At 52.2% G+C, this 25,392-nt stretch overlaps 1 protein-coding gene across 4 annotated transcripts in view; it reads left to right on the forward strand.

Moving 5' to 3' along the window:
- The window catches only part of STIM1 (stromal interaction molecule 1), a 94,658-nt gene that overhangs the window by 24,834 nt on the left and 44,432 nt on the right, over positions 1-25,392 (forward strand). For 2 of the 4 annotated variants that reach the window (XM_080564626.1, XM_080564628.1), the window contains 2 exons: positions 13,544-13,677; positions 22,474-22,588. In XM_080564626.1, coding sequence (XP_080420752.1) covers positions 13,544-13,677; positions 22,474-22,588 — 249 coding nt within the window. The remainder of the gene's footprint in view (positions 1-13,543; positions 13,678-22,473; positions 22,589-25,392) is intronic. The other 2 variants (XM_080564627.1, XM_080564629.1) reach the window with 1 other exon arrangement.

Here is a 25,392-nt window from a genome sequence, read left to right on the forward strand (position 1 = left end):
AGCTTTCTTTGGCGTCTCAAATTTTTCAGGCAAGAATGACTCACCAACCTTCATTATGTGGTTTCCTGACTTTCAGCAATTTTTTCTTTCGCTTTTTAAAAATAATAATTAGTTTTGCATCACGGTGCAGAGCAGCCAGCGTTTCAGGCAGCATGCCGTGGGCTGAGCCGCCTGAAGCATCGCCTCGCGCCCGTTCCAGGCTGTCAGACAGACGCGGATTTCTCCCCAGCCCTAACTGGGTTTCTGCCCTCCAGCGTATCTGCGAGGCTGCCGCTGGCCGTGCGGTGGCCGCCCTGTGCTGATCCGGGGCCAGCCGCAGGGACCGGAGCCAGGCAGGGGCCGTGCTCCTCCTGCCTTCGCGTGTGCCCAGCTGCTCCTCGCCGTGCTGGAGTGCTCGGTGTAGAATCGCCGAGCGCCGGAAGGTTTGGGTTGCAAAGGACCTGAAGACCGTCCGGCCCAGCCCCCGCCGCGGGCAGGGCACCTTTCACCGCCTGTCGTTCCCCAGAACACCGTCCTACAGGAACGACAGGCGTTGCGAAGCAAGGTGCACGTCGAGGGCTAACCCCTGAACTCTGCTGCCGTCGGTGAAGTTTTGCCAGCTTGCGGGATCCCGCTGCACATCCCAGCTCTGCTTTGCGCAGGTGTGGCTGCCCCGAGCTGGCCGCTGGCCGGAGGCTCGGTGTTCCAGGAGCAGGTTTCTTTACCTCTGCCAGCATTGTTGTTAGCAATCTGCCAGTAAGGCCTGGGAGATGCATATCATGCGAGGAATATTTACCGCTGCGGCTTTCCATGCGCTTTGGGCGTAGGAAGGTTGGGCGTTGGCGCTGGGAGCGCTGCCTGGCTCGGTGCGCGTCCGCGGGGAGCCTGCCCCTGCTTCTGCCTGCGTGGCGCCAGCTCCGCGGGGCAGCTGGAAAATAACACAAACAAGCAAACAGCACCAGAGTTCGTGGGCTTTCAGGCTGCAGGCCCACAATAATGTCCAGCTGTGATACTGTGCTCGGGGTCTGCGCAGCCCGGGGTGCTGGTCGGGGGCAGGACAGGGGCCGACGCTGCTCCCTCTGCTGCTCTGCCCTCGGGGGAGCGAGGCCGGGGCTCCAGCTCGGCCGCAGCCCCCAGCCCTGCCAAAGTCCCTCCCCGGCTCTCATACGTTCTGTGAATTACAATTAATTACTAATGCACTCGTAACGCTGAAAATATTTTAGGAATCACCCCCTTTTTTTTTTTCGATCCTGGAATGCATCCCTTGGGCTGGGTCTCTAGAGGAAAAATCTGCGTGGTGTGTTGGTTTTTGTTCTTGTGGCTCTGGAGAGACAGAAGTTACCAAGCTTTTTTAATAGAAATCGGTCAAAAGGTATGGGGAAAGCATAACTTACGTTCATAAAAATGCTTGTATGTACAAAAAAAGTCACCTTACATTTGTGCCACAAAGCAGAGTCTAGAAAAGGGAACAGCACTGCGTATGGTGCCATATTTTCTTTCATAATTTGCAACCCTTAGAGAAAACATTTGATCACTTCCTTGATTAAATCTCGCTTCCGCGCGGCGATGGTGCGGCCCCGCTCCCGGCGCTGCTGCTGCTGACCCGAGGAGCTCTCGCTGCCGGCCCGGAGGATGAAGCAATTCGGGCAGGAAGCCGCAAGAGCCGTGAGAGCTCTTCTGGGGCGATGAATGGGACGACAGCGCAGAGCCGGCTCGCGCTGCGTGTGAGCGCCGAGCTCCTTCCGACGGAGGTGTCCGTGGCCGCCTGTGACCAGGGTGGGCACGGGGAGCGGGGGCGGACGTGGGCTCCCAGCGCCGCGCGTTCCCGGTGAGCGCACGCTCTGCGCCGTTCGTTCGCCCGCCGGGGACGTGGGAGCCCTCCCGGCGCAGTGCCGGCCGCGAGCCTTGGGAGCCAGGCAAGGCTGCTGCCCGCCGGAGAGCCCCTCCTGGGGGAGCGTTTGTTGGCAGGTCGGGCTTCTGCAGGAACGTGGACAGAAGGTGCTTGCAGAAATCAGCACGGCATGGGATCGTGGGCAAGTTCAGGGTCATGGGCAAATTCATGCCCTCCAGCCATTCCCTGGCAGTGCCCAAGCCCAAGTCCCCTGGGCTGGGAGCAGGGGGCCCTGCCCGTGGCAGGGGGGGGCTGGGGGGGCTTTAGGGCCCCTTCCAACCCAAAGCAGTCGGTGATCCAGCCTCCTGCTCAAAGCCGCTCTAGGGTCAGGTCAGACAGGGCTGCTCAGGGCCTCATCCAGCGTGTTTGGTGTACGCTTTGGCCACAGGAGCTATGTAAAAGGTGATTCCCGATTAAAGCAACGACAAATTACCGGGCTGCTGTTCCCTTGTTGAAGAGGGTGCTCGTGATGTGCCGCAGTGACCGCAGCGTGGTGGTGTCGGTGTCCTTCCCTCGCTCACAGCTCCTGCCGGCCACGGCCCTCCCGCACGGCCCGGCTGCTTCGGCCCCTGCCGCCTGCGGGGCGCGCGCAGGGCAGGGCAGCCAGCCCCGGGTCTTCCTTTTCCAGCCCTTTGCCACGGTTACCGCTGCTCGTTCCTGCCTGTCAGAGGAGAAACGTGTCTTTTTAACTACTTGGCTCCAATGTTAGGTGTCTCCCCTTCAGCTGAGCTAGTTTGCAAAACAGCAAAAAAATTAAAAAAACGAAAAAAAAATGCTGCTGTTGTTATTTGGATGAAGTGCGGGTGCTGCCGAGCCCCTTGCAGCCATATCGCCACGGGTTAACGCGAAGGAGGAGGTGGAGAGGCTTTTATTTCGCAAATGGCTGGTGCTTTCTGGTGTTGGTACTTGCAGCACCAGTAGCTATCAGTTATTTCTATCTAGAGTTGGCTGAATTGTTCCCGTTTTCGAATTACCAACAATATTAGGAGGTCTGAAATAGTTAATGAAGCTTTGCCTGCCTCCAGTGAACTTGCTTCTGAGGAACATCAGTTGTGAAGGCACGGCTGGCTGTAGCTAGTGAGCGGCTTCCCTAAAACCACGTGCAAAGGGCCCTCACTGTTTGCAGCAGTTTTAATTATTTGATTTCAATCAGCACAAAAGGGAAGGAATGCCTCAGCAGTTAATTATGCAGTTCATTATTATGAAGTAACCCAACCTCCGGCCATTTAAGCTCAGAAGAACTTTACCCAGCCTTTGGCTGGTCACCTTGCAGAATGACCTGACTTGCTGTTTTCTAGCAGGTTCTAAGCAGAAGCACTTTGATTTGCAGGCTTGTGTTAAAGAACCTTTTGGTATCAGCCCAACAGAAATCCTACGCGGTCCTCGGGGCTGAAGAAAATGAACAAACATTTCTCAGGAAGGTAATGCTTGAGATCCGTCGTTGTTGACCACAGCACCCCTGCGAGGGTGCTGGGGTTTGGTCTGGAGAGGTCTGAGAGCACTGGGGAGGGCAGGGTCGTACCCAAATACTCTGTCGGCGCTGTGGAAGGGAAACCTGACATCTTACCGCGAGCAGAGTAGGTCGTGTGTTGAGACAACGTGCGAGGAAGGAGGTGTGGGCGCCGCGAGGAGAGGCAGACGTGGGCTGAGGCACAGGATAACATCGGTGTTGGGCTTCCCACCACAAGGAGAAATAAGTTTTCTTTGGTGGGTTTGGTTTCTCTCGTTGCATTTCTTTCTTTTTCTTCTTTTTTTTTTTTTGGAAGGGGGTTGCTGTTTTTTAAGGGGCCGGAAAGAGCAGAACGTTTGAAGAGGAGTGGGGTGGGAGGTTTGTGCTGGAGGGGGTTGGCTGGAAGCGGCGGTTCAAATGGCTTTGCTGCTGGTTGCAGGGAAGAACGAGGATGTTTGGAAGAACTGGGACGAAGCTTTGCTGATATTAAACCAGTCAGCTGCTGCGTGGAGAAGATGGAGAAGCCTAATTGCCATGAGTGATGAAGGAATTAATTGTAGTAAATAAATGCTGAGCTTGTGCCAAGGATAGAAGCCCGTTTGTGGAAGAAATGTTGACTTTTTAATTGAGTAAGAGCTAGCAGCTGTACAGCAATGTCACTGCTGTTCAGTGCCTTCCTGCGCCTGATCCTAAGCTGGTGCTGGTGCCGTGAAGGTGTCCGTAGTGCTGGCGGCCTTGGTGATCACCAAGAGCTTTCTCCTGCATGCTTCAGCGTGTGGTTTTACCACGGAGGTCCTCGGAGGTCGGGGCATTCTCCAGGACCCGGCCCTGGAGGCGCTGCCCTCAGCAGGGAGGAAGCAGGTTTCTCGTGATTTCTGCCCGGTGTCTTTCTCTGAATGCTATTAATAGGTGCTGTGCTAACATTTTTGGGTGGACCTCTTTGCAGAGACACCCAAGGGCGTTGTTGCTTTCTTTAAAAGTGGGTCAAAGATCAAATAGTCTAATCTCTGGTTGTGTTTGCATTTTTTCTAGACTATTTAGTTTGAGTTAGGTGCAGGTTATCTTGCATTGTGCAAGCTGTTTAATTAAAGAAAAAAGCAAATCTTTGAACGCCTGCTAATACTTAATGTTTGGAGGTTTTCTGCTAAGAATTGTGGGTTGGATTACTCGGGCTCAGGTGAGGCAGCAGGGATCTGTGCTGCAGAAGCTGTTTGCAGTGCTTCGTGTAAACGTAAAGTGGAAAGCTCGATGGCTTCAGTGAATATTTAAATATCTGTTCCAGACGGCACTGTTTTAGAGGTGATGATAAGTTTTACAGCAGCAGGAGAACATGAATAATTTAGTAGTGTTGAGCAAGAAGGTTGCTTCAATGTTCTCTTTGCTCATGGTGAAGCTCCTTTCAGCTACTAAATCTGCAATGAAAATAACAGGTCAGAGTTTCTAAGCTTTAGAGGAGATGGGAAGATGGATGAGGTCCACGTCGTCAGTGCCAGTGAACTGTGTGTGGTTTCTCGATATGACAGGAATTGCGTTGTGCAAGGCTTTCTGCGCCCTGCCTCAGCACCTCCAAAGGAAGGAGTTCTGTGGCCAAGGAACTTGTTCAAATGCACAGAGGTTACCAGACCAGGGAACGTGTGGACATCCCAGTGTTGTTTGACAAATTCACCTTTTGGGAAAATGGTTTTATATATGAGTTTTCACATGCCTTTATGGATAAGCGTTATGTGATAAATATAGAGTAGTGACTGATGACTCCCTATACAGTAAATAATATCCAGCTGTACAGTGTAAAATTGTATAAAAATACTGGGAGTATTTTTAAGACAGTGGAAATGGTTATATACTCATAACTTTGTCAGGCTCTATTGTTTGGCAATTAGAGCTGGAAAACCGATGGTTATTTTGCTCTTCTTTTGCCTTGCTCGCCATGTTGCTGCTTTGTAGCTTTGAAGAAAATCTCATCTCTTTCGTTTTTCACTCTTCAAGTGAGAACAGTAACCTGTCTGTATATACATTCTTTACAAAACCATTTAATGCTTTTGTTAAACTTTTAAAGTTGTACTTGGCATTTTTTTATTGAAAACTAGAGTTTTATGGGAAGAACCCTGAGCAGGAAAGTTATGTTGAGTCCTTGTTTGTATTAACAGAAATATGTAAATGATTCTTTCTCCCCAAATATATGAAAGTATAAGAATCTTTTTTTTTTTTTTGGCTGCCATTCCAGTGTTTATAAGAGCAAGTTATGTAAATCACAATTGTTATAGTTAAACTGCTATTTAATCCTATCCTGATGGCTGTTCTTGTTATACCGCTCAGTGCTACCGGGGACAATCAGCTGTGATTGTATCAACAGAACTTTAAAGATAATGGGACCTTGTAGAAGAAAATTGAGAGAACCTGAAATTTAACAAAAAGAATTCTCGTTAGAGAGAATTTCCCATGAGAAATTAAAGATCTGGAATAAAATATTTCAATGCTACAGAATGACAGCGTGGCTGAGGCTGGGGGCACCCCTGGGTGCCGCCGCTCGCCCCCTCGCCCCAGCAGGGCCCCGCGGAGCCGCTGGCCCAGCCCCACGTCCCGGCGGCTGCCGGAGACCCCGCGGAGGAGCCCCCAGCCCCTCTCCGGGCAGCCTGTGCCACCTTCCAAGTACAAATGTCTGCTCTGATGTGCAGGTGGAACTTCCAGGTGGCGTCACTGCCTCGGGCTGAGGCGGCAGGAGAGGTGCTAGGACTGGAAGATACGGTCCACCTCCACCCATGGTCCACCTCCACCTGACCGTTTCTCCTGAGACTTTCTAATCTGTTCTGAAACCAACCCCAATTCCTTGTCATTCAGATTTCAGTCAAGCACCTGGGCCTAAGTGCCTGTCGATGACTTCCTGGGCGGCCGCACCCAGGGCCCTGGGGGGAGATGGCTCCTGGGTGGGAGATTGCAAAAGACCTTTTGTGGTGCAGAGCAAGCGCCAGGCCTGGCGATGGGAGTCCAGGAGGAGGGCAGGGATGGAAGATGGCACGTGTTAATGGCACCCAGATGGGCAGACCATTGTCCCTCACTGCCCGGAGGGGATGGGGGGAAAAGGGGCTTGCCTTCTGAAAGGAAAGGCGGACTGTAGTGCTTCAGAGGTGATGGTGGGGAGATAACGAACAGGACTGGAGGCCAGCAGCCCGTGAGGGGACAAAAGACTGCTGCTGACTCAGAGAGGTGGGACGGGACGGTGGGGTAAGGACAGGTGGTGGTGTCAGCCCCTAGGGGACACGGGAGGCACGCCACCACCCCAGGTCCCGGCCTGGGCTTCCATCTGGCAGCTCGGGGCCTGTCTGTACAGACTGCTGTAGCAAGGATCAGCGGAGGACCTTCCGGAGGAGGAGGGTGTTATTTAAACAAAACCGACGTCACGCTCAGCCTTTCACTCTCTGAAGGTGCCTCACGTTGTGCGTGTGTCCGAGCAGCCTGAGGCGGGGTGTCATTTTGTGTGGCGTGGAGGACAGGGGAGGCTGCCTGTTACACCCTCGTTGTCAGGAGGAACCCAAGGGGTGACCTGGCTTAGGAGACGAGGGTTATTACGGTCAGGTTATTAGATTCAGGATCTTGCTTAGTCTTCCATAAATCTTAGGCAAGGTTGCTTGCCCCGGTCTTTGTTTCTCCATTTTGGGTATTTTTACAGCTGCACCTTGTCTTCCTGGCCTGCGGCAAAACCTTGTGACCACTCTTTATCAGTGTCAGGTCTTCTGCTGATTAAATCACCCGCGGCTTATTTAGGCTTTTTCTGGCCCTGATGCAAACAAGTTCCTCAGTATTTACGAGCCTGCTTGCTGTTGATTGTTACTTGGTTATCAACACATGCCATTCTTGCAATGACTGCTTTATTGCTTTCTGGAACTTGCACAGAAAAAGATTTCCAGTCATGCTTCATTCTTAGTGTTTGGGCTACAAATACCAACACATCATCGTTGTGGTTGCAGGAAATCTGGGCAAGATCACTTCAGTGCATGTGTCTCGTTGCCTGAGTGCTGGACAGACCACTTGGAGAGACATGTTTGGGGCTTAAGGATTATGTGGTTAGGAGACTGTTAATAAGAATAAAACCACATGTTTTATAATAAAATGACCTTTTTATTCCCTGTAAATTGAACTTTGACACGGTGTTGCTACATTAATTGCTATAATAATAAGGTTCAGAACAAGATGATCACATAATATTTTGTGAGGTATCTTTTATCCTGATTTCATTTTTCCTGCTGAAGTCAAGCCCAAAGGCAGTATGAATACAATAACGTTCTGTTTTCTTGCTCTTTTTCATTGGGATGAATGTGACAAATCACTGCAGAAAAGACCCATCCCAAAGATATTAGATAACTTTGTGATAACTGTGAAAAAAGCATGGAGGGAACAAATTCTTACAGCGTCGGAGAGGAAAACCAAATCTGCACAAAGCCATGTTAAGACATCCAATAATATTTAACGTAACTCTGCCAAGTTCCTCTCCCTTTCCAATAAAGATCAACAGAAAGTACCCAGTCAAGAAGTCATTTCACCCTGCTTGCTGTGAAGCCTTTGAAAACACCGCGCAGCCCTGCACGATGGTCGGCCACCCTTGCCTCCCTGTGCCGCCTCCCAAGGTGGGGTGGAGGAACGGAGGTCTCCTGGCGCCCTGCCGGGGACACACTGATTCGCCTTCTACACTGGCACCACTTTTCGCACCCTGCTGAGTGTAATGTTGCCCCTGGCTGCTGCTTTGGGTTGCAGCGTGTTGCTGCGCTGGATGTTTTCCCAAGGCCGACTGCAGGCTCCGTGAGCCAAGGTGGCTGCTACCTCCTCCTGCTTGCTTCCTGCAGCCGGCCCTGAGCCCTGTGGAGGAGAGGATGGCCCCAGGGAGGAGAGGACAGCCCGCTGGGCTGGATCTAGGCAGAGCTGCCCCTGCTCACTCGCTGCTTGTGGTCCCCAGTTCACAGAGGTGCTGGGCTCGCTCCCCGGCCATGCGAGAGTTGGTACAGAGCAAACTTCCAGATCCGTGTGACGTCTCTGCAGCACCCAGCAGCCTCCCCTCGCCCTTGAGTCAGCCTCCAGTATTGCCTCTGCGAGACATCTTACCTGCTCTGTTAGAACAGAGGGGCCAGCTTGCCAGGGCTTTTGCGTGTGGGGGGGTGTTGTCTTGGGCAAAGCTGAACAGATTTACTAAGTTACTGACTTTTTTTTTTTTTTTTTTTTTTACATAAAGCAGCAAAAGATGAGCAGACAGCAGTGGGTCTGTGAGGTAACGTGGACTGGAGAGAGAAAATGGCTGTCCATGCAAATCCATTGGGTAGTGGTGGTGGGATCCTTGCACTGGAAATCGGGCAGGGGGGGCCTCCTCAAGTGTCAGCTGCAGTGAGGCACAGTAGGCCTGATTTTTCCGAAGCCGAACTGTTCTACGTTTTCTCCTCTTTTTTTTTTTTTTTTCGCAGCTGTACAAGGTAGGAGAAGAAGACTCCGCTAAAAATGTTTACCTTTCTAGTTAATAAACTATGAATTCAGCCCGAATTCTGCCAGTTCTAGGCCTGGCAGTCCCTGTAACTCACAGATGTGTTCTGATGCAAAAACGTAATGCCATCGGTCACCGTGTCCTAAAAACGTTCTGTGAGAGGTCCCAGCCCCCGAGTGGGCAGGTGCCCAGCTGGGCCCGAGGTCAAGGGGCTGCGTGGAGGGGTTGTGGCCCAGGAGGTGGAGCAGGACGGTGGGGCTTGGTGGTGAGGCTTTGTTCTGACCGTGGTGGATGCACCTCACAGTCACCCTCTAGTAATGGTGCTAATTCTTGTTAGTTAAGGTAGATTCCTGGTCGGCCAGGTTTGCACAGCTGGGAGTTTCTTCTGATGAGGTTTACATTGCAGCATTGATAGCCGCTCTGGAAACGTACTGGTAACGCTGGGACGAAGCCAGCCGAGGACTGCTGTGGCGGTATTATCTACTGGATCTCTACCACCTGGTGCGCGTGGGTGTGTGCCTGAAGTCCGGCTTCTAGCTGGTGCTCTTTTGCAGCAGCAGGTTAACCTCAGGATTCAATGCCAGACAAAGACTGCACAACCTACCCTCTGGGTGTGCCCCGACGGGTGATCAGTTTTCCCAGTTTTGTAAGGAAAACCCGTGCCCCCCCTTGATAAGTACCTGCTTGTCTGTGGCGGTTATGCAAGGCCCACCTTGGAGAAGAATGGCGTATCTGCAAGATGTCTGTGCCTGACGCTCTGTGCCTGTTAGGGGAGGGTTTGTTGTGCCGCTTAGAAGCGTAACTGAAGGTGTAGGTCACGGCGAACCTGTGGTCCCGGCTGCTGGCGCTTTGCCTGCGGGGACACCATCTGGAGAGCCCGCGGGAATGGTCTGCTGACCATGTTTGAAAAGGGATTTTCTGGTAAGAACAAAACCAGTTCTGATCTGTAACGTACGTGCTGAAGGTGCCTGTCCTAAAGCCACAGCCAGAAACTGAGAGGACTGCACCAGCATAGCTCAGTGCTGTGCATACGTTCGAGGTTTTAAGGGTTTATCTTGCAATTTTTACCCTAGTGTTTTTCAGTTAGAAGCATGCTATTCTTAAAAAGCTATGAAGGACAGACCAGACCTGGAACGCTAGCGCAGTTCTAGTTTCTGAGATTTTTTGGTCTGTGATTCGGAGGGCTGCCACCCCTTCCTGGTGCAGCGGTCCATGTCCCGGATCCCGATTCTCAGGGAATGCACCCAGGTGGGTTTGGGTGGAAGGGCAAGGGGCATGTGTGGGTTGGGAGGACCGGTATCCACACTTGGAACAGAACTGAATAAATAGCTCGGTTGGAAGGGACCTTCAGGGATCGTCCAGTCCAACTGCACTTAGTGCTGTTGTTAGCAAGATGTTTAGAGGTTTGGATGCAGAATGGTGGCAGTTTTTACCTTGCATCCACAGGGTGAAGTTGCTCACCCAGCATTTTCTAGTGTAGTTGCCCACTATACGTTTTCTTGAGGTGGTTTGTCAAGCACCGTGAGGATATCATTCTTCTGCGGAGTACTGAATGACGGTCTGTTAAGATCTCCTGGACAGAACTCACAAGACTGATTTCCTCTGAGGATGGTACTATAAAAGGAGTGTGTTATTAAAAAAAGTAAATAATTTTATGGTGTATGGTTGTATTATGCACTTGTATATTGAATTAATTCAGTATTCGAAACACACTAGTGCAAGATCGATAGCTAAGACCTTAAATACATTTGTCTGTATGTGTATATATAAAGACATCAGAAATAAGGGTCACAACCATAATGTAAGAATTCGGTCTGATTTGAATAATGCTCTGACATTCATCTAAGTGCTTCTTGAGTGGTTTTGTTTTAGGCAGAATATAAATTTGAAGTACATAATTTAAAGTGTTGCAAATAAGGAAAGTTTAATTTTAACTCTGAATCCTTGGCTTATGTTCCTCAAAATTAAAACCACAGTATTTTATTCAGTCTGCTGACTGGGGGAGCATACCTCTAATAAAGCTGGTTGTGAGACACATATTTAGTGTAGGAACATAAGACATAGAAAATCAACAGTTACAGCAGGAAAACAGCCTTAACATATGCTATTCTGCTTCTAGGTGTATGTGTGTGTTTGTTTGTTTGTTTGTTTTAATGAATTCTTAGAAATATTTAAGAATGAGTAGGCTTATGGCTGAACCTGCTCTAAGTTTAGAAACTTCGGTAGCTGATTTAGAGTAAACTGCAGTTTGCTTGGCTTGATCGTCTGGTCTTACACAGATATGTGAAATTCTAGAGAAGCCAAGACAAAACAATGGTATTTGCATTTGTTTGCGTGCTTCTGTTTGCTATCTTAATGTACATTCTCTGTATTTGTTCCTTTTTTTCCATTCTGCAGAGGCAACAAGTTCTCCCCTAATATTAACCTGTCTGCAGGAGCAAAACTTGCTCCTCGAACAGCTGTACTGGGGAGTGGCCGGGTGCGCGTTTGTGTAATCGGTTTACCTTGGGTTTGAGGTTTTGTTTGGTTCTTTAGCCAGTCCAGAGAGGACGAGGGATGGGGTTTCTCTGTGAGATCTGGAAATACACCTGATATCAGCTAGTGTTAGTCTGGTGTCCTCCGTATGGGAGGCTCTGTGTTTACACGTGGAGAATGGTGCAATAACAGGATCCCGGACTGCTTGGAGGCACCCCTGGGTGCCGCTGCTCGCGCCCTGCCCCAGCAGGAGCCTCCTCCTCTCCGGGCCAAGCAGCCCCAGCTCTCGCAGCCTCTCCTCACGGCAGAGGTGCTCCAGGCCCTCCCGCACCTCGGGGCCCTGCGCTGGGCTCCTGCCACCAGCTCCAGGCCTCTCTGGCCCCGGGAGCACCCCAGGGGCGGCCTCCCCAGCGCGGAGCAGAGGGGCAGGATCCCCTCCCTGCCCCTGCGGGCGCTGGATTCCCTCTTGTCTCATCACTGGAGCAGAGGCCGACCCCCAGCTCCCCACCCCTTCCTTTCAGGCAGTTGCAGAGAGCAATAAGGTCTGCCCTGAGCCTCCTCTTCTCCAGCCCAAACCCCCCCAGGTCCCTCAGCCGCTCCTCACAGGACTTGTGTCCCAGGCCCTTCCCCAGCTTCGGAGCCCTTCTCTGGACACGCTCCAGGGCCTCGATGTCCTTCTGGTAGCGAGGGGCCCAAAGCTGAACCCGGCACTCGAGGTGCGGCCTCACCAGAGCAGAGCCCAGGGGGACGAGCACCTCCCTGCTCCTGCTGGCTGCACTACTCCTGACACAAGCCATGATGCCGTTGGCCTTCTTGGCCACCTGAGCACGCTGCTGGCTCGTGTTCAGGCGAGCATTAATCAACACCCCCAGATCCTTTTCCTCTGCACAGCTTTCCAGCCACTCTGCCCCAAGCCTGTAGCGATGAATGGGGTTGTTGTGGCCAAAGTGCAGGACCCGGCACTGAGCCATGCTGAACCTCATCCCTTGGCCTCTGCCCATTGACCCAACTTGTCCAGATCCCTCTGCACGGCCTTCCTACCCTCCGGCAGATCGACACTTCCCCCCAGCTCGGTGTCGTCTGCAAATCAGATTATATGGATTTTTTTTTTAAGCTTGGGTGAATTTAATGTTCAAAAGTATTTCCTACCAGTAGTGTGTCTGACTCCTTGCTAATTGTGTGAAGATGTAACAGACAGGAGAATAGTCCAAATCATCTTCTTTGGTAGCAAGCTGAGTGAGCGTTTGTTTATTCACAGTGGATACAGAATGTGTAGCAGCAGCAGAAAATGCTACTTTTCCCCCAAATAAGCTTGTCTGGTCTTGAAAGGATCATCTTAAGAGTTGGAATGAGATTTGAGCTCTAAGTCATTTGGACTCTTCTGCCTAAATTCCGAGGAATTCACTCTGAACTCTGATTTTTTGAACATGAGACCTTCTAATGGGAGCTGGGCCGAGAGCCATGAAACTCGCTTCCCATTGATCTCAGAGCAGTCACTGCTGGATGATTCTTAATCGTTATCTACTTAGAGTGAATCCAGTGCAGCATCTGTGAAACAGAAGGCTTTTTTCGTAACACATCATTAAGGACCTCACCTTTGGCGGCTGTTTTTAATGCCCGTTGTCTGTGCTCGTGCATCAGCGTTGCCTTGCTGGTCTGCAGCCGTCTCGGTGAGTCACACATTGCCATGCAGCAGCACCATAGATGGGATGGAGGAGCCAAGCTTGACTGGTGCTTACATGGACTCAGGCATGTAGCAAAATATGCAGTGTTAATTTGAAACATGGAAAAATATGTGAAAACAAGCCAGAAAAAATCTATTTCATAATCAGGAAGAAGGCTAACTTTTTTTTTAATTGGTGTATTGCATAAACATACAGCTGTGACTCCCAAACACCGTGCCAGCGCTAGCAGCCTCCAAGTGAGGAGTGGAGCGGGTGAAGCAGGAGGTGGGCTCTGCCGCGGTCCTCCCCTGCCGCTGGGGCTGGTGGCGCCGGACGGAGGAGCCGAGCCCGGCCCCGGCTGCCGCAGCGGCGACGTGGAGATGTGGGGAGCGTGACCCGGAGAAGAGCAGCCTCGGTCAGGCCGTGGCCTGTCCTTTCTTGTTAGGATTAGAAATTTCATGGGAAATCTGGCAGTTGCACTTAACCCTGCTGTGAATGAGCACTGGGGTGCTTTGTGTAGGGTTCAGGGAACGCTTCTTCAAATGCAAGATGCCTAATGAGCAAACAAGGCGGCAGGTTTTTTGGGACAGGCTACGTAATGTTGGTGTTTTCTCCCTCAGCAGAATTCTGCCGAATCGACAAGCCCTTGTGCCACGATGAGGACGAGCAGCTCAGCTTCGAGGCTGTCCGCAACATTCACAAGCAGATGGACGACGATGCCAATGGCAACGTGGACGTAGAGGAGAGTGACGAGGTTAGTACTCGGCCGTTCTCCTGTCCTCTCACATAGTTTTGTGCTCCTGTACAGGGCCCGGGAGGGCTGCTCTGTTACGGGCAGTGTGAATGTGGCAGGGGTGCCTGAAGGCTGTTGGCTGTCCTTTCCATCTGATCTGGCAAGGAAGCAATGGTCCATCATGATCCAAGTTTCTGATCCAAACACTGTATTTCAGTACTGTAATCTTTAGTGTGCATGACTTTTCTCCTGTTCGATGGGTTTCTAGCCGCTTAATTTTTGTTTTATATACAAGCTTTTATCAATTTATTCCATGGTGGAAAGACAGGTAGATCTGTTTACATGGTTGTTGTTATTTCATTGCTTGCTTTTTTAACTCTGGAGTTGGGAAAGCCGTCTGATTCTGATCGAGCCTCTCTTTGCCATATCGATGAGCGAATATGCTGGCTGCTGTCTCCTTCCCATTACAGTATTTACTCCGTTGTTTCACCATGTGGTGGTTTTGCTCAGGCGGGCAGCAGCCGAGCTCCCCCACGGCCGCTCTCTCACTTCCCCTCCTCAGAGGGCAAGGGGGAGAAGAAGGCATACTGGGAAGAAAAAACAACTCACGGGTTGAGATAAGGATGATTTAATTAAAGGGAAAAGGAAGAGGGGAAAAGAACAAGCAGAGGCCACGTGGAAGCACAGAGAGAGAAAAGCAGTCACTCTCTACTTCCCATCAACGAGCGGTGTTCAGCCATGTCCCAGGAATCAGGGCCTCGATGCTCATAGCAGCTGTTTGGGAGGACAGACGTCTTCATAACGAGAGCTGCCCCCCCACCCCCCCCTTTCCCCTTTCCCAGCTTTTGTTGCCGAGCGTGACACTCACGGCATGGGATATCCCTCTGGTGGGTTTAGGTCAGCCGCCTGGTGACGGCCCCTGCCCACCCCCTGCCCACCCCCAGCCTGCTGGCTCTGGGGGTTGGAGGAGTCCCGGTGCGGTGCCAGCACTGCTCAGCAGCAGGCACAGCACCGCTGTGGTACCAGGGCTGCTCTAGCTACACGTGCAGAGCACAGCGCTGCATGGGCTGCTGCAGGGACATAACTCCGTCCCAGCCAGACCCAGCACACACCAACCCGCCTGAAACTGTTACAGTACATTCGTCCATACTGCAGAAAAAAGAAACTGTTTTTTGTTGTCTTGGTCACTGAAATTTTAGCTGATAACTTTAATAAAGAGAAATAAAGTCGTTGTTTTCCTACCTTAGCGACAATAGAAATAGCGACTACTTGAAAAGAGAAAGCTTCGCTACCTGTAGTGTCTCCTCAGTTGCAGTGGATGCTCGTTTAAAAGGCTCAGGGCTTCCAAATGTTGGAAGCTAAAAAGAACAGTGTCGGAAGTTAAAAGAACAAAGACTGTCAAGGTGATCTGGCAGCCACAAGATCCCCGTTTTCCCAATTCCTCAATCCGTTGCAGAACCACTGGCTGGACAGGGGTGGCTCACAAGGCTCGGGTGCACGATGTCTGGCTCTAGGGCCGCAGGAGCTTCTTGAACGGTGGAAGCACAGGTCTTGTGCCAAGTCCATGGCACGCGACCGAGGCTGCGCTGGGAGCAAGGGCTGCTGAATGATCTGAATTCTTGGCCGCGGAAGGAGGGGAAGCCGGGGCCGCTGCTGAGCCCGGTACCCGGCACGCGGGTGGTGAGCCTGGCAGCCCCGTGCTGCCGCTCTCCTGGAGCACGCGCTGCACCTCCTGGCGCTGGGAGAACCTGAGGACCCTCGGACGGCTTACAGGAACGCAGCCCGCGGCTTCTGGACCAACAGCTTCCATTTTTTTCTCATTCTGATGCGTGTGTCAAAACGGAGGCACCTGTGTAGTGCTGTACCGTCCTCCAGAAGCCCTCCTCTAGGACGCATTATTCACAGTTCTCAGATGCAGAAATGGAAGTCCAGGGAGGTGAAACCTTCCACCTGAACTAATGCAGGAGGGGCAGAGCCGCTCGTGACAAGGCCCCTGTTTCTGGGAAGATCGCAGCCCCCCGGGAAACAGCACGGCAGCCTAAAGCTGAAAGCGGTGCTGATGGGGAGCCAGCGGTGTGCTCCCGCTGGGTGGATCCGGCTGACTGTTCCCGTGTTGCAGTGCCATTTCCTCTGCCTAAATTCTGCTTCGTGGAGTAATTAAAACGAATGAAAAGCTTTCATGAGCAGATGAAAGGCTGTGGTGCTGGGCTTGTGTGAAACGAAAAGCTCTCGGTCGCATTTCCTAAAACGTGGTGTTCTCCCTCGAGGCCGCTCTTCGCTCAGCCACTCGCCCGGGGGCTGCAGCTGCGCTGCCCGGCCGCGGGGACCACGGCGTCCCCCCGGAGGTGTGCTGCGGTTCCTCCAGCCCAGGTGACACGCGTGGCCGTGCTCTCTTTCTCAGACGTGGCGCGAGGAGAGCCGAGGTAGCTGCTAGCGCTGCTGTCGGGCAGGAGCCGTGCCGTGCCGCTGGCGCTCGTCCAGCCCGGGCCCCACGCAGCAAGGGGGCACGTGCGCGGGTTCGGAAGAGTCAGAAGATGCCCAGCAGTGCTGCAGCGGGGCCGTGCCTCCGGCTGCCCTGTGCTTCCCGCTTGCGGGTTCGTGATGGGAGAAAACTTGCAAAATACTGTGTACCTCTCAGCGTAACCCAGCCGATGTCGTGCACGTGCATCTTCTCCGGGGACTGAAGGTCTTTTTCTTCGGCTTCCCTTTCGGAGTTAATGAGCGTGCGGCGCACTGGGAGCCCTCGTGTGCGTGTGCAGGCAGCCGGCAGCGAAACGGCGCTTGTGGCTGCTCACGCAGCGGCAGGCAGGGCCGGTGACCCGGGGCGCGCACGGGGCTGCGAGCCTTACCGCTGCTGAGCCTGAGACTCGTGCTGACGTTAAAGCTGCTCTGAGTTAAACGTGCCGTGAAGGCTTTGAAGCCCCCGACGGTCCCATTCTGAGAGGTTTCTTTGGCCAGCCTGCTCCTGCCGGAGCCGTTCCCCTGTCCCCCCGTAACCGTGTTTTAACGCCCTGTCTTTGGCTGCGGGACAGCTGCTGGGGATATTGTTTGAAGGAATGTGCCGCACCACAAATAGTTCCTCTGGGCAGGCTCCCCTCAGTGTGGGTTTGTGTACTTGGGATTTATTTTTTTAACGGGTGAATTTGAGACAGAACAAAATGAGCTAACATCTTCGTGTTGTTCTGGAGCACAGTGTGTTGGTGACGGGTCATTCCCGCACGGATATGTTGAGCTTAGTTGGATGAGCTGCCTGGTAAACCACATTTCTCCTTTGGATTCATCCGATGTCAAATGCTTTAATTAAAAAAAAAAAAGTTTCCTCTGTTGAGGATAGGTTGATGTAATTCTGAAGCTTGGCTTTAATCACCTGTTCTCCAGAGGCATTTGCAAGCTTCAGCAGAGGGCAAAGGTCCCACAGGCTTTCAATCCCAGGGGCAGGCGCTGAAATGCTGCCCGCCCTGCGTGGTCTGTCCTTCGGCCCGCTCCGCGCGGAGCAGGAGAGACGCTCGTGGTGAGAACTGCAGCTGGGAACCTTGAATTTGCATTTGTTGTTTTGGCCCTTTCTCTCCGGGATAAGTTACGGATATATTTTGTTTGGATTAAAAAGACTGTACAGAAGGGGAGTGAGAGGCAGATAATAAGTTTATCTTTACAATGTTGTAATTCCAGGTAGGGTTTGTGAGATTTCATCCAACAACTTCATGCTGTCCTTAGACCACCACTGCATTTTTCCTTTCTGGAAGTGAATTTTCAATGAAGTTTAGGATGACATCAGTGACCTCAATTAAAATGAAAGAACTATCCCTCGTGGGGAGATCTTCTAATTAGCGATCTATTTCTGCTCTTCACACTCGCTCAAAAGGCAGCTCCAGCTGTTTAGGGGCTACTCTGATTTAGGTTTAAATCGACGGTTCTCTCAGATGCTTCTAGCCTGGTTTCCTAAGGAAACAAGGTTTGTGTTATTGCTCTGCCATTCCCCAGCTCCTCATAATTTCTGATCCTGTTGTCTCGCTCCAGGCATGGTAGTGAGAAAGAGGTCTTGAAGACAGAAGTTTCCTGGAACTTTTCGTGAAAATCGGTAGCTCAGAAAAGACTCTAGAATCGCATGCTGCCTGGGGGCATGCTGCAGGTTGGGCTCTGCCGTTACTTAGCCTGTTCTGCTCACTTGACGCACGCGCAGCGCTGCGCTGGTGCTCCTGGGGCACCCCTGCCCTGTGCAGCTGCTGGGATTTGGGAGCGTGGGAGGGGGCTGAAGGTTCGGGGAGGAGGCGCAGGGGTCCTGCGAGCAGTTGGAATTTCTGCAGATCAAAAACCACAAGGCTAATCTCCGGAAAATCGTTCGTCATGGAACTGCTGAGTTTTGAGCGTGCTTTCAGCCGGCGAGACAAGGGGCTTGCATTAAGCGAAGAACCTGTGCAACCCCAGATCCCTGCCCCTGTTAGAGAGGAGAAAAATGAGCTGGTCAGGCTGCTCGGCAGGTGGAGAATTAAAACGTGGGTGTCTGCGTTTAACAAGGTCGTATAACCCTGAAAAGGTGCTGCAGTTGGTACTTGGGGGGTGCTGCACCCCCCCGCCCTGGGGTGCAGATGCCTTCAAGTGCCTGCAGCGCCTGCAAGGGGAACCCGAGGGGCCGGAGCCGGAGGGGACGCTGGCCCCTCTGCCGGCAGCGGCGTGCTGTTCGGGTGGAAGATGAGGTGAGAGAGCTGAAGGTGCGACGGTTTTCCGGGATACACCAGAGGAATGGCTGCGTGACGCAGCGGGCAGTGGCTTAGGGCTGCCCCTCGGTTTGGCTTGCCGGGTAGCAGGCTTAAAACAAACAAGAGGAAGCATTTCCCACCTGATTTTCTGTAACAGGCTGTAGCGGGGCCAAAGCTGTAAATGGCTTCAGCAGGGATTTGGATGTGGTCCCTCCCTCAGAGCACCGCGGCTCCCCTGGGTGTCCGTACGGGACCCGTTTGCCTCCTCCGGGCAGCGTTGCTCTCTCCGTTACCCCGCTGTGTTCGTAAAGGAGGCTCTCCAGCCACGGGGATTTCTGAGGGCTGTGCAGCAGCCGGTCCTTGAGTCTGATGGGTACAGCTCCTTCTTGTTATATAGAGAGGTGGGATAAATTACAAAAGAAATCTGACCAACGAGCAGCGTTTACAGACCGATTCTTCCTGCGGTGGCCTCTGCTCACGTCGGCTGCTTCTTGTAGTGGCCGTTTCAGAAAGGATGATGGAGGTTTTGTCTCGCCAAACGTGGTGAGGAGCCTCCTGGCCTCTGCATTTACAGGCTGGCTGGGGCTGGCAGCCCTCTGGAGGTCGCCTGCTCCAGCCCCAGCCCGGGCAGGGCCACCCAGAGACACTCGTCCAGGACTTGGAGTTTTGGGTCTCCAGGGATAGCACCGGCCGTGTGTTCTCAGTGCTCTGAAGTGCTGCTTTGTAATGGTTTGCAACGAGGCTGGCATTCTGCGCGCTGGTCCTTTTGCTGGGGGTTTGGACATCCGGGTATCCCAGGGCTATTCTACATGCACGCATGTTAAAATGCACATCGCGTGCGTGCGCGGGACAGTTGTCTGTGTGCGTGAAATCTCTGTGGCGTTTTCTCCAGTGGAGAAAAAATGAGAGCCTTACAGCTTACAGCTAGGAAGCTGTTCATGCAGTGGGTGTGGAGATGTGAGAAGTGCCCTGAGAGCTGCTGGCACGTCAGTGTGCAGAGCAGGAATTGTATTTATTCAGATTTACCTGTGCTGGCTGGCAGCATGTTGGGGGTGGAGAAGTCACGTTCAGCACCGTGTTCAGAACATGCCTGAAGCTACTAGATGCGGGGTTAGCGGGTCAGAAGCTGTCATACCCACTACAGCTGAAAATATCCTGATTTTCTGATGTGGGTTGGAGACAGCAAGTGACACCAGCAGCCCTGCAGAGACCCTCATCGCCAGGCAGGACCAGCTCCCTGTGAAGACCAGTCGAGGCAAGCTTTGGCTGACTTGCTCTGTTTGCACTTTTGTTTCTTATCTTTTCCGTAGAAGACTCTAGGAGAAAAGCTGCTCTTGACATTTCCCTGGGCTTTGGTGCATGCGGCACCGCTCCCCCAGCTCTCCCAGCCGGCTTCGTGCAGGCATGGCATTAACGGCTTGTCTGAGGAGGCAGTGGCCGCATCCTGCATCGACTGAGAGGTGTCCCTGCCTGGGACAGGCGGCTGGACCGGGTGGTCTTTAAGGTCCCTTCCAACCCAGACCCTCCTGTGGCTGTCATCCCGGCCCCTGCCCGTTCCCACTGCTGGCAGCACCGCGAGCGTGCTCGGGGGCTCCTCCGGATGCCGGGTGCCGCAGGGGAGCTGTGAGGGATCACTTTCACTCCCTGTGCTCCCCGAGCTAAATTTACAGAGCAGCAGCTGATCCCTGCGTCCCGGTGGGAGCTCGCAGCCGCCCGCTGTGTGACGCCGGGTGACATTGCCGCCGTCCCTGTAGGTCACGAGCTCCAGCAGCGGGAGGCAGACCGCGGCGCGGCCGCTGCCGGCTTCCCCTGCCGCTGCCGGGGGCCCGGCTGTGTCAGGCTGTACCTTCCTGGAGGGTTTGGTCCTGCGTGCTCACCGAGGGGCTGCCTGGTGCTCGGTGGCAAGGTGGGAAGGGGAGCTAACGCTTTCTGCAAGCTGGAGAGCAAGAGGGCAGACAGGCGAGAGGCTCCAGCTACAGACACCTGGCGCTGGCATTGGCAGCGCCCCGAGTGGGTTTGTAAAGAGGTCAGAAGGTTAAAATTGCCGTGGGTATTTTTAATAGTCTATCTACTATTAAAATGCAATCTCTTTATGCGTAGATAACTTTTTAAATAATTCAGTTACACTCTTCACCTTAAAAAACCCGTGAAAAGAAATCTGCTTGCTAATCACACACCGAATCGTGCAGGTAGGGATTTAAATGTGAAATGATCTTTTAATTTAGTTGATATACTAGGAACTGGAATGTGAGCGATCTTCCTTCTGTTTCGTGTTCACATACTCTTGCCTGCCTCACATCTCCTGAACTCCTACCCAGAGTGCAGTCTCAAACCTTGTTGGTCTTTCCCACTCTCTCTCCCTCGTTTTTTCTGATCTGATTTTCTTCACTTTTCCTTGGTGTCTCCCGTTTCTGCCCCATCTTCCCCTGAGGATGGAGGAGGATGGGAACCAAACAAAGACTTTGTTGTGACGGATGCGCTCCCCCGGTGAGCTCTGGTCCATCTGCAGACGATGATGGCAGTAGATAAATACATTCTTTAGTGGCTCAGCCGACAGAACCAGCACCAGCCCTCACCGCTGCCTAGCACCTGATTGCCGTGGGTGCCGCTCGTCTTTTACATTGCTGTTGCTATTTTGCCTGTGATTTGGTTGCACAGTATTAACGTACAGGAAGCAAAAATGGAAATGGAGAACGGTTTAAGCAGAAGGCAAATATTGACCCCACAAGCTGGTCAGGAGTGTTTTGGGACTGAGAGAAGCAGGCTGCAAGCATCAGCACAGTGAGCTTGCGGGCTATCCTTTACGTCACTGCAGTCTCCTTTTTTCCATTATTTTTCATTTAATTGAGTAAGCCACTGGATTTAACTTTTCAGAAGACGTGTTAGGGAGCTGCGTTGTCCCGGTAAGCCCGCTCTCACTGGGGGAGCCGCAGTCAGGCGCCGGTGGGCCGGGGGGGACGAGGAGGCCGCCTCCACGAAAGCAAGGTGCTGCCCTCCCTGCAGCTTTCAGAGGGAGCACACCTCGGCTCCTGCAGACGGCACGGGCTTCAGCTTTCGTTTGAAGTTGCAGATCACATCCAGTAATAATAACTATTTTATTTTCATTGTTACCGCATTGACGTAAAGTCGGTTCCACTGTGCTATTTAGTTGAATTCTGGGAGCAGTTATAATCCGGAGCAAAGTCGGGAATCCCCACACCCCAGGTCGTATTATTATTGTACTCTATGTTTATCTGCATTAAAGTCAATGGAATATTAATTTAACTTAAATACTTGCAGGTTATTGCCTGACTTGTCTTCCCAAATTTCAGAGGTGCTGCAGAAAACGTCCGTATTCAACCTAATAGGTCATTCTTGTGCAGAAAAATAAAAAATAACTAACTAAATAAAAATAACTAACTAATGCTGTAGCATTGCGTGGGGTTGTGGTGACCAAAGTGCAGGACCCGGCACTGAGCCGTGTTGAACCTCATCCCTTGGCCTCTCGCAGCCTCTCCTCACGGCAGAGGTGCTCCAGGCCCTCCCGCACCTCGGGGCCCTGCGCTGGGCTCCTGCCACCAGCTCCAGGCCTCTCTGGCCCCGGGAGCACCCCAGGGGCGGCCTCCCCAGCGCGGAGCAGAGGGGCAGGATCCCCTCCCTGCCCCTGCGGGCGCTGCTTTGCCCCGAGCAGCCCAGGCCCCCCGCAGCCCTCTGTGCCCGAGGGCCCCGGCTGGCTGCCGGCAGCTCGGGGCGACTGACGCCCGAAAGCACGCTCCCTCTCACGGGAGGCTGAAGCTTGCGTGGCCCAGGGCAGAGATCTGCTGGCTGAGGGCTGCTTTAGCAAAAAGGGGGCAAAATGCAATCACGAAACTGGAAGTAGAGGTAAATGCATTTAGCTATAACAAGGTGCAGGTTTTCGGTAATGGCAGTATTTATTACAGCGACTCAGCTAGGGAGATGGTGTAATTTTAGTCTGAGTGGATAAAGCCTGAGATGCTGCAGCTCAGAGTTAGTAGGGCTTTGCCGTAGGAAGTGTTACCTGACAACATGTGGATGTAGTAGTAAGGTGAAATATTTTTTACCTCTCCTGTTGTCTAAATGATTAATCGAAGAATAATCCTGCTGTTTCTTCTTCTCCTAGTTCTTGAGAGAGGACTTAAATTACCATGACCCAACAGTCAAGCACAGCACTTTCCATGGAGAAGACAAGCTCATTAGCGTGGAAGATCTTTGGAAGGCCTGGAAGACATCTGAAGGTAAAAAATTAAAAAACACAAGCAAAATGAAGTAACCTCGCTCCACACACACACACTCCTTGCTACAAAGGTGTGTGTGTACATCTCAGGAAAAACACTCTCATTCTGCTTTTCCTGCCTTCTGCAAGTTACTTTTCCAGCTTCCTTCTTCTGGGCATTTCTGCATTTTTTTGCTCTTGGTACTTTCCAACTGTTAATGCTGGCATCTGAGTATGGCCATAAAAGTATAAATTGTTTTCTTTCTCTATCCCTATAAACGTATTAAAATAGAGCCAAATACTGCCCTATTCCAGTTTCTTCTTTAAATACTAGTTTCAGCTGGTGTTTTATGGGGTAATAACATCCTACATATTAAATAGAGCAGTGTGGGAGTTTTTCTACAGATTGTATTTCCCTGAGAAGAAATTTGCTGAACTTGAGATGCTCCTTAAACTAGTGAAAAGAAGGTAGAATAAATCCTAAAACGCTAAGTGTACATAAATACATTCAACGTAGTTGTGAGCTGCAAGCTTATGAAATGGTTTTGTTCGTCACAGCAGCTTAGTCCAGGGAGGTGGTGAAAGTTCAGTCCCTGGTGGGAAACTCCCTAAAACTTCTGAATTTTTGAAGAAGCTTTTAGGTTCGCTGGTACTTCTTGGCACAATTTCACTTTCATTTTTTCCCTGACCAGAATTTTAGAATTTCTGCTTTGAGAAATCTTAAAACTCACCCCTCCCCTTTCTTTCTGCTTTAGAAACTTTTATTCTTGATATATTGGGGGTTTCCTGTGATCTGTGGCATGGGCCATTTCTGCCAGTGACTGCATTTTACTCCTCCTTTGTCCTTTTCTATTCAGTACGCTATTTGTTGCTCTCAAGACTGGGAACATCTTTTTTTCCTGATAGTTTTAGTTGCTGCTGATCAATTCACCTGTAGTCTCTTCCCTTCCCTCTGTCCTCCAAGATCAGATAATGTTATGAACACCTATTGCTTGAAAAAATGGGTTTTAGTCTTCTGATGAATTCATCAACTGTGAAGTTTTCCGTTCCTCTTTTGTGTCCTGTACCGTTTGCATGTGATCTGTCAGCCTTGGCTTGTAAATGACCTGGGGATGGGACGTGCTCAGTGTTTTCAAAGCCCTGCGTAGATACAGCTGTAGGCGTGTTCCCACCTCTCACAATCCCAGGAAGACTACATTCTTAGCTATAGCGTTTGAAAGGCTGTTTGAAGGTGCAGTGATTCTGTGCATGGCCCTGGAATTGTTTATCCAGGCCTAGACTCTCTGTCCCATGGAGATGCGCAGCCACGTGTTTAAAATTCTTGCCCAAGCCACTTAAAGCCAGCAGGATGCTAACGAATCGCTCTGCCTTCTGTGTTCAAGGAAAGCCTGGTGTCAGAAATGTTTACTCTATCGTGCGGCTGATTACAGATGACTTTGCCAGAAGCGCATTTCAGTGTTGGTTGGGTAAGCACAGAAGCCATTAGGGGATGGAGGAGACCGTCCCAGGATACTCCCCGGGTCCCTTAATTGCGGAGCTGCTTTCACTCTCTTCCTGTTTCTGACAAGTGCAGGAAGTGGCATTTCTCTGCGTGCAGCTCCTGTGGTATAACTTCTTGTTGTAGTGAGTGTCATTAGCGCGCTGCTTTTCTTTCTCATTGTTCTGTGTATCTGGCTGATAAAATAAATTACTGGTTCCAAACGTGGTCTCGTTTGGAGACTAATCTGGGCGTTTGAAACCAAGCTGTAGAATAGTAGAAGCTGACGAGAAGGCCAGGGCTCTGTGCGGCTGTGAAGAGCAGCTTTGACACAGCACTCGAGGTGCGTCCAGGACACGTGTGTCCATTTCCCACATCCCTTTTCCAAAAGGTTGGGGTGCTTTTACAATGTCTTGGCTTTGATATGTATAAATCCCTCGGTATGTGTGGCTCTTTGAAGCAGGAGATGGTCTGTGGGTGGGGTGCAGAGCAGGCGCAGCCTCCATCTCTTCGCGCGGCGGACCTGCCCACCCCTCGGGTGGAGCTGCTGGCTTGTTTCTGAGAAACTCCTTCCCACAGTACGAGCTGTGCACATGTAAGCCCCAAAAGCCAGGGCCTTCAGAGGGAAGCCGTGAGCAGAGAAGAGCCGTGAGCGTCGCAGGGGTCGGGGTGCAGGGGGGGTCCTTCGGGCAAAGCTGAGCACCAGCAGCTGGAGGGAAGAGCTGCTGGAGGCAGGACACGGCGGTGCCACGTGCCGTCGTGCCCCTGCCACGGCCGTGCAGCCCAGCAGGACCCTCTGGGGGCCTCCAGCTTGCAGCAGGTCCGATTAAGCAGGGTGCCCAGGACCCCAGGCACGCTGTGCTGAGGCACGTCACCAGCTGGGAGCTTCGGCGGCTCCTTTTGGCAGGAGTTGTCCCCCCGCGCTGCCTGGGGGGCTGCCTGCCACCCCCCGGCCTAGAGCGCTGCGTGGAGCGGCAGCCTGGTGCCTTGGGCCTCTGCGCTTGGCTCCTGGGCAGCAGGAGCTGTCCCCCCACCAGCACCAATGCTCATTGTCACAAGGATTTCAGAGAACGTTTTCGAGGAGTTCTCTGACAAGCCACTCCAGGCCTTGTGGAGCTCCTGGCCGGGATCAGAAGCTCTGGCGTTTCACCCTGGGTCCTTCAGAGCTCGCTTGAGTCCCTGCCTCCCGTGGGCCCCCTGGCCTGGGGGGGCTCCGTGGGCTGTGGGTGCAGCACGGCCGTCCTGCTGCGCTGGGCACGGCCACGGCCACCGCTCTCCCTGCCAGCTTCAGTTTCACGTCTTCCTTCTGGCCACAAAAATGAGTTTCCCACAGTTTGTGGTCCAGTGAC

This window comes from Anser brachyrhynchus (assembly GCF_964034855.1).
Source record: "Anser brachyrhynchus genome assembly, chromosome: 1".
NCBI lineage: Eukaryota > Metazoa > Chordata > Aves > Anseriformes > Anatidae > Anser > Anser brachyrhynchus.